The following is a 7,640-nucleotide window of genomic DNA, read 5'->3' on the forward strand; positions in this document are numbered from 1 at the left end:
ACTCCAACTCAACAGATGAAGTTCGCCTTTGGACGGAATTTACTCTTCCCGATTCTCCCATACGTTACATAAGAACTTCTATTTGCCACTGAGTGCTTGACATAATTTAGGCTCAGCTTTTTTTCTCTCTTCAATCTCTGCCCCATCCACACTGGGATATTCCTTCCCACCAGCTGGTGCTATGTATGGGCCAAAGCCTGAGGGGAGGGGCAGTTTGGAGCATGGGTGTGGAGTTACGGTTCCATTGCCCGTCTTGGATGACTGGTGTGAATGTGTCCCTTTCATAAACTGCTCAGACGATCGGCGCAGGACCCTGGCCAATGAGAGTGCAGCAGTCACTAAAATAGCCAAGCCAATAGCCGATTGTCTGCCCACTATATAAAGAGGGAGAAAGACCTTCAGACTTGGGTGACCCCTATTTGTGGCTGTGGTGAACAGGATCTGATCCCAAGGACTGTTACCTTTGTTCTTGTCTCGTGTGCAGGTAAATACACAAAGATAATTACATTTTAGTGAGAAAGATAATTGCAGGCATGTCTGAATTTGATTTCTTAGCCTTTTAAAGACTAAAGAAATTTATTTTCATATACATGTCGCTGTTTAGGTTCGAGTATTCTGCTAAAAGCTATGGAGATGAATGCACAGCATTTCTAAAATAATTTTGGTATTTTTATATACATGATATTGGTGCTTAATTGGTGGAAAGGGCCAAATGGTTTTTAGAGGTCAAAAACGTTTTTTAAGGTTGTTGTTTTTTTTTTTGTTTTTTTTTAATGTTTTGTATTTCTTCTAACAAAAATATGCTCAAAAATAATGAAGTGTGGCAGTCTATGTCAGATTTTAGTCCTGATACATTTGTGTTGTCTGCAAATGCTTCTGTCATGTGGGCCGTGATTTATGTGGACAGGTGTCACAGAAAGTTGGCTGGAAGGCCAACAACATTTTAAAAAAAGAAAAAAAACTGATTCAATTGATGCAAAAATATTTTTAACCTTTACTGACAAGGCGATAATTGCATCTAATATGTTGTATTCAAGGAGGGAGTGTGAACTTTTGCAGAAATTTCAGCCTTACCACAGACCACCTGTCATGGGACGTCACTATACTGCGTCATTGCATTTTTCAGTAATGTATACCCAGAGTGGTCTGCTAATAAAACGCTGTTTGATTAGCACAGAGGTTGATGAAGGACTCTGGTCAGTGATTGAAATACAAGCAGAGCGAGTGAAGTGCGGAAATTCATCAAGAACCAAAAGGGGGTGAGGGGAGGTGGTGAGGAATGTTGAAAAAAATGTGCTGTGGGATTATTGAATGCGATGTGAAAAAACATGCATTTGGTTATTACGTTCAATTTTGTGTAATATATGCTTAGGTACTGTAATAAATTTTTGAGTAATACTGATGTTTTATCCAAATTCAAATGACAGGTACAAAAAGTTTGGCAAACATGAGAAAGGAATAATTACCTTAGCTTAAGTATTCAAATTCAGTTATACAAGACACAGCTAAGAGGAACCACGGGACACCAGAAATAGACTACTTGGAACATGGACCGGAGCTTGTCACACCTCTGTTGCGAGCTTGTGAGTTGAATGTGTCGTGGCGGACTGTGATACAAGTTCTGAAAGATAAATATGTGAGCAAAACATGAGCAGCAAAGAGCTCATTATATACGTGTCAACAAGAAAATGGAGAGAATTAGATTGCCACTTGCAAATGTGTGGAGCATTTCAAAGAAAGGAAACACCGTCACATGTGCTACCGCTAAATATAGCCTCCTGCCCCCTCTGCCATCTCCATTTCATGCAGGCATCTGAACAGTTGAGAATTGAGTGTCACTTGTCACCAGATTTCTTAGCTACACCCATTTAAACCAACAGCTATGCAATATCTTTAAAAGCTTCAGATGATCTTTACAGCTTGTGCAGGGTAGCGCAAATGCGTTAATCTATTATTCTTTTTTTTTTTTTTTTTTTTTTTTTTACAGAATCAGATTGTTCACTTTAATCATTGTGACTTTCTTTGCAGTGTTAGAAAGCAAACATGCCTTTCGGTAACACCCACAACAACTTCAAGCTCAACTACAAAGTTGAGGAGGAGTACCCTGACCTGTCCAAGCACAACAACCACATGGCCAAGGTCCTCACCAAGGAGCTGTATGGCAAGCTTAGGGACAAGCAGACCCCCAGCGGCTACACCTTGGATGATGTCATCCAGACTGGTATCGACAACCCCGGTAAGATTCTTTTGATTTTCAAATAAGTGCCGCGCGCAAAGTATTTTCTCTTCTTCTAACTTCTGCGTCGCTCTTTGCTTTGTTAGGTCACCCCTTCATCATGACTGTTGGCTGCGTTGCTGGTGATGAGGAGTCCTACGAGGTCTTCAAGGATCTGCTGGACCCCATCATCTCTGACCGTCATGGTGGATACAAGCCAACTGACAAGCACAAGACCGACCTGAACTTCGAGAACCTGAAGGTGAGTCGAAGCAAAGAGCAGTAGACAGGATGGCAAGTCGAGCACAGAAAGAAATGAAAAAATCAATCCCTGCTAATGAAATCATTCCACTTTTCAAAGACCTAAACAACTCAACAATAAGGATTCATATGTACTGACCTATAAAGTTGGAAAAAAAAACTTTTTTTTCTTCATGGAAGTGTTATACATGAATGCATTTGACCTGGAAAACTGGGGCACATAATGTAATCATTGAATCTGGTCAAAAGTGATTACTGAGGCATTTAAACTAGAATAAACAGAAGACTGTCTGAAAACAAGATTATTCCAACTTCACGGGGAATAGTGTGTATGATATAGAATGACGTACAACATTCAAGGTCCGTTTTTCACTTTGCAATTTAATATTTCTCCCTAGGGTGGTGATGATCTGGACCCCAACTATGTGCTGTCCAGCCGTGTCCGTACTGGCCGCAGCATCAAGGGATTCACCCTGCCCCCCCACAACAGCCGTGGCGAGCGCAGAATCATTGAGAAGCTGTCCGTTGAGGGTAAGCCATTTCTCAAAAACAGTCATCGAAAGTCACTCAAGGATCTAAGGTTGAGTGACATAAACTCAAAATGGAAAGACGTTCTCCATTCGGAGTTTTAGTCTCCTAATTTCATTATTGTCTATTCAGCTCTGACCAGCCTGGACGGTGAGTTCAAGGGAAAGTACTACCCCCTGAAGTCCATGACCGATGCCGAGCAGGAGCAGCTGATCGCTGATCACTTCCTGTTTGACAAGCCCGTCTCTCCCCTGCTGACCTGCGCCGGCATGGCCCGTGACTGGCCCGACGCAAGAGGAATCTGGTAACTAACATCAGTGCTTTTCAGCAGCCCCATGTCGAAACTCGACATCGCCGTTTTAGCTTCACCTGTAGGTGTGGCTGTGTATTCAAGTGACTCACTTCCTCTTTATCCAGGCACAACGACAACAAGTCCTTCCTGGTCTGGGTCAATGAGGAGGATCACCTGCGTGTCATCTCCATGGAGAAGGGTGGAAACATGAGGGAGGTTTTCAAGCGTTTCTGCACTGGCCTGCAGAAGGTACTAATGAACTGCACATTAACACATGGCCCATAGTCTGATGGAGTAGGATGAGATCGACTTATCGATGACCCTCCCTCTTTTGCTGTCTGCCAGATTGAGGCCATCTTCAAGAAGCACGACCGCGGCTTCATGTGGAACGAGCATCTCGGCTACGTCCTGACCTGCCCCTCCAACCTGGGAACCGGCCTGCGTGGTGGTGTCCACGTCAAGCTGCCCAAGCTGAGCACACACGCCAAGTTCGAGGAGATCCTGACCAGGCTGCGCCTGCAGAAGCGTGGCACAGGTACGTTCAGAATCTCTGAACAGACTGCGTAGTGTGTACAAAAGGACACGAAAATCGAGTTAGGCTTGATGGGCTGATGCGTGTCAAGTCCTCTTTTTAAGCTAAGGGATACGTTGCTACCAGAACCTGGACACTGGTGGTGGTGATCAGGAGCCAAGATGATAAATTCATGATAGTATTCTTTGATGATGGTAACGGTTGTGCCTTAAATTAACTTGGTGAAGGTGAATCACCGACATAGCTGTATTTGAGCAGCAGTTTGTCAAGTGACTGGCTAAGAAGGAGGTCTGTTGGGTTTCTGATTGAACCTGGAGAATTGATGGTCACTAACAGGTTAAATAATAAAAACGGAGGCTGTATGAATTTCGGCTCAACTCTGTATCTGAGGCCAACTCAGCCACAAGGGGTAATCTCTTAACTATTCCTCATGTGTATTCCAGGTGGTGTGGACACTGCCTCCGTGGGTGGTGTGTTTGACATCTCCAACGCTGACCGTCTGGGCTCCTCCGAGGTGGACCAGGTCCAGCTGGTGGTTGACGGTGTCAAGCTCATGGTTGAGATGGAGAAGAAGCTGGAGAAGGGAGAGGCCATCGACAGCATGATCCCTGCTCAGAAGTAAAAGGGGACAGACAATCTTTTGTTTATCCTTGTGACCACTCAACGTGCAATGGAGCCAGCTGAAGGGGGTGTGCAGAGCCAACAGCCATTCCCCGACAGACTCTTGACTTTGTTCACATCTTTTATTTCCTTCCACCTCTTTTATTCCTTTCCTCTGCCCTTTTCATTCTCCAGTGTTGGTTAGTAACATCCTGGGATCAGCCTGCACTGCGCCAGGGTTGCCTGGCAAATGTGGCTTCACCAACTTTTTGCTATAAAAAGGTCACGATTATTAAGTTGTTCATACCTCTCAATAAAACAAAGCAAGTGCCCCAAGAAACAACTGCATACGCGCTTGGTCTTTTGTTACAGCATGGAACAACAGAAAGACGACGTTAAAAGAAACATTCACAATATTAATAATCGAGCGGAGTAAGAATCACAACTCATGTGTTAATGGTCCAACGTTAAACAGGACACTCAAATAAAGACAACAATACCAACATCATTGAATTTTATTAATCTTCAGCTCCATTATCTCCTTATATATCACAACCACTCAATTTCAGTTTATGCTGTAATTTGTTTTGAGGGGAGGAAACTAAACAGTAAAGCAGTGTGGAGTTACTCATACAAGTCAAATGTTTTTTCTTATTTCATTTGCATATCAACTGTTTCCAAAAATTCTTTTTAATAACAGTGCATGTTTAATACTGAGCCCACAGAGGTGTAATACAGTGCCATTCACATCTTAGACCATCTTTGAGCCTCAACATGGCTCTTTATACCACACAGTCAACAAAATCCTTTTTTTTTTGTTTTGTTTTTTACAGTAGATTAACCCTTCAGTCATCTCACACTGAGTTGTTTTACAATTACTTATTTGCTTTGTAGTCAATATAACTTTCTGCTCCCAGACATCCTGATTCACATTGGCAATCAGAAGAGTTGCATGACATTTCCCTGCCATGAATGCAAACCTGTCCTTTCAGTATAGTAGAAACTTACTAAGATTCAAATAAGAACCAAGTTGCACAATTGAGGTGTGCCTGTTGGATCTTGAACTGAACTAGCACTCTTCATCGTAGCACGATTTCCAAGATCACCATGCAACTTACGCTTAAAAACCCTTTTTGCCATACTTAACATGTCGTCACGCATTATGGTGAAGTTGCATTCTTTGCCAGGGCACATCATTTTGCTTTTGTAAAAGGGGAAAAAGACCGTTGTTTTCTAAATTAATTCACACCCTAAAATAATTTAATGTGCACTTCGCAAAGCTTCCAATTTAAGGTGTGCATCTTTTCCCCCCTGAAACCCAAACTCTGAAGTCATGCAGGATTGTAGGTTGTTTTTGTTCCCGATGTAATTGACAAAATCTGCTTAAAACTAGATTTACTTCCCTTGCTCTAGCTATAAATAAACCTTGAGCTCTAAGATATATACTATATTCATATATTTTATATACAGTCATCAACTGACTGATATAAATTCAGTTTTTTTTTTTTAAATGATATTATTCTAAAAAATAAATTAAGTACCTGTGCAAATATCCACAAATTGAAGTGTTTCACATTTAAGACATTGGCACCCTCCAGTGGCTAGTTCTGGGTATTACCTGTACAGGTACACTGGAAGGAGCTGATTCAAGTCAAAGCAAAGTGCATTGAGGTCTATATTACCTAATGCTAATATACACCACAATGAGAAACGTCCAGGGAGAGTACAGAAGACAGACTCCTGGTGTCCACATTGGTGTCTGCTTCTCATCTTATGAGTACAGGCGAAGAGACCAAGTTTCCCCTGTTACGCTCTGAGAAACAGTGCACACCAAGCCGGACAAAGACAATGTCATACAGGGGTCTACGACGTAAGAGTGTGGATGATGTCTGAGTGCTTCCCTGTGAAAGAACAGGGGACAGGGGAGGAAATCTAGGTGGGTTGGGAGGCTGTTTTCGGATCACCATGAGCAAAGCCACAACTGAGATATCATTAACAGTAAATTAGCAGCCGAACAACATGATCTCTGTAGCCTACGTAATTATCACAGTACATTATTCACTAAAACAGGGAGAATAGAAAGCTTTCTCATTTTTTAGGTTTCTTTTTTCTTTTTTCTTTAAATACATTAACTATGTACTGTATGAAGGCGCTGGGGGTTGTTCACTTTAAAGGCAACTGGACCAACATAGGAAAACAAAAACAAAACTAAAAAAACAACAAAAAGAAAAACCCTCGACACACTGCCTTTATCGTGCCTCGCCAGTGTTGGAACACTCCCCCCCTCCCCCCAAGGTCATCAGTGATGAACAGTCCAGTTTGAAGCAGGTTGGGACATCCAGTGTGTGTGTGTGTGTGTGTGTGTGTGTGTGTGTGTGTGTGTGTGTGGGAGGGGTGAGGGTGGAAATGAGAGATTTTTTGTTGCTTGGTAGATTTTCAGGTTTTTACCTTCGATGTATTATGGCTAAGGTGGGGTCACATAGCACAAGAACAACCCAAAGAATTGCATTGCACTGAAAGATCCCTGTCTTATAGCACCCCTTGAATTTAAGGTATACACCAGTGTGTCTCTCTGCTCCTACGTCTCCAACACTGTATGCATCCGTTAAAGGAAAAGTCAGACGATAAAGGAGGTCAGAAGAGAGGTCATTCCAAAGGTCATGAACAAAATGTTACTGGCCATGACTGGTGCACACAATGAATCTAGGACAGAAAAAGGAAACATTTGTGCGCGCATCTATTTCTACACAGGCAGGTGCGCAGGAGAAGGAAGGGCAGAAACCAAGTGAATTATCCAGCACGAGACGTTTGAGTGCTAAACCTGCATCGCACCCGATGAAGGTTAAGCACTCAAACATTGCAGCCATAAAGTACTCTAGGGAGTTAAGACATGGGAGTCCATACAGAATATAGAACCAGAATCCACAAGGTGTTTCCAAAAGGTTCTTTGTTGATTGTTTGAAGGGGGGGCAGCAGCATAGAATAGAAAAAAAATCAATTCACAACAGTCTGAATTTAAAATACATACTGCAGTATTGAACAAATCGAAATGCCTCGTGTAAGAACCTCAAATGCAGCCTATGAATTCTGTACTTTGTTTCCTCACTTTTGATAAACTTGGGGGTGTGTCTGAAGACATTTTTGAAATGCTCAGGATTACAGCTTCTCCCCATGCAGCGCGACTAATTAGATTGACGGCTCAACCCATTTTC

The 7,640-nt window shown here is 42.4% G+C and overlaps 1 protein-coding gene across 1 annotated transcript; it reads left to right on the forward strand.

The window, feature by feature from the left end:
- The first annotated feature begins 326 nt into the window (after nt 1-326).
- On the forward strand, nt 327-4,771 carry ckma (creatine kinase, muscle a). Its single transcript, XM_076019956.1, has 8 exons — nt 327-484; nt 2,029-2,236; nt 2,323-2,477; nt 2,875-3,007; nt 3,137-3,308; nt 3,422-3,545; nt 3,642-3,831; nt 4,272-4,771. The coding sequence occupies exons 2-8, from the start codon at nt 2,044-2,046 to the stop codon at nt 4,448-4,450; spliced, it is 1,146 nt and encodes a 381-aa protein (XP_075876071.1). The 5' UTR covers nt 327-484; nt 2,029-2,043; the 3' UTR covers nt 4,451-4,771.
- Nucleotides 4,772-7,640: the final 2,869 nt, after the last annotated feature.

Source organism: Nelusetta ayraudi, unplaced genomic scaffold, assembly GCF_046127955.1.
Source record: "Nelusetta ayraudi isolate G7.1 ecotype Tasmania unplaced genomic scaffold, CSIRO-AGI_Nayr_v1 ptg000011l, whole genome shotgun sequence".
Taxonomy (NCBI): domain Eukaryota; kingdom Metazoa; phylum Chordata; class Actinopteri; order Tetraodontiformes; family Monacanthidae; genus Nelusetta; species Nelusetta ayraudi.

What these genes read in the sequence shown, in the direction of transcription:
- ckma (XM_076019956.1), top strand. Translation starts at nt 2,044, where the DNA reads ATGCCTTTCGGTAACACCCACAACAACTTCAAGCTCAACTACAAAGTT. An exon ending in GACTGGTATCGACAACCCCG is followed by an intron (nt 2,237 to 2,322) that starts GTAAGATTCTTT and finishes TTGCTTTGTTAG; the next exon opens with GTCACCCCTTCATCATGACT. An exon ending in TGAACTTCGAGAACCTGAAG is followed by an intron (nt 2,478 to 2,874) that starts GTGAGTCGAAGC and finishes ATTTCTCCCTAG; the next exon opens with GGTGGTGATGATCTGGACCC.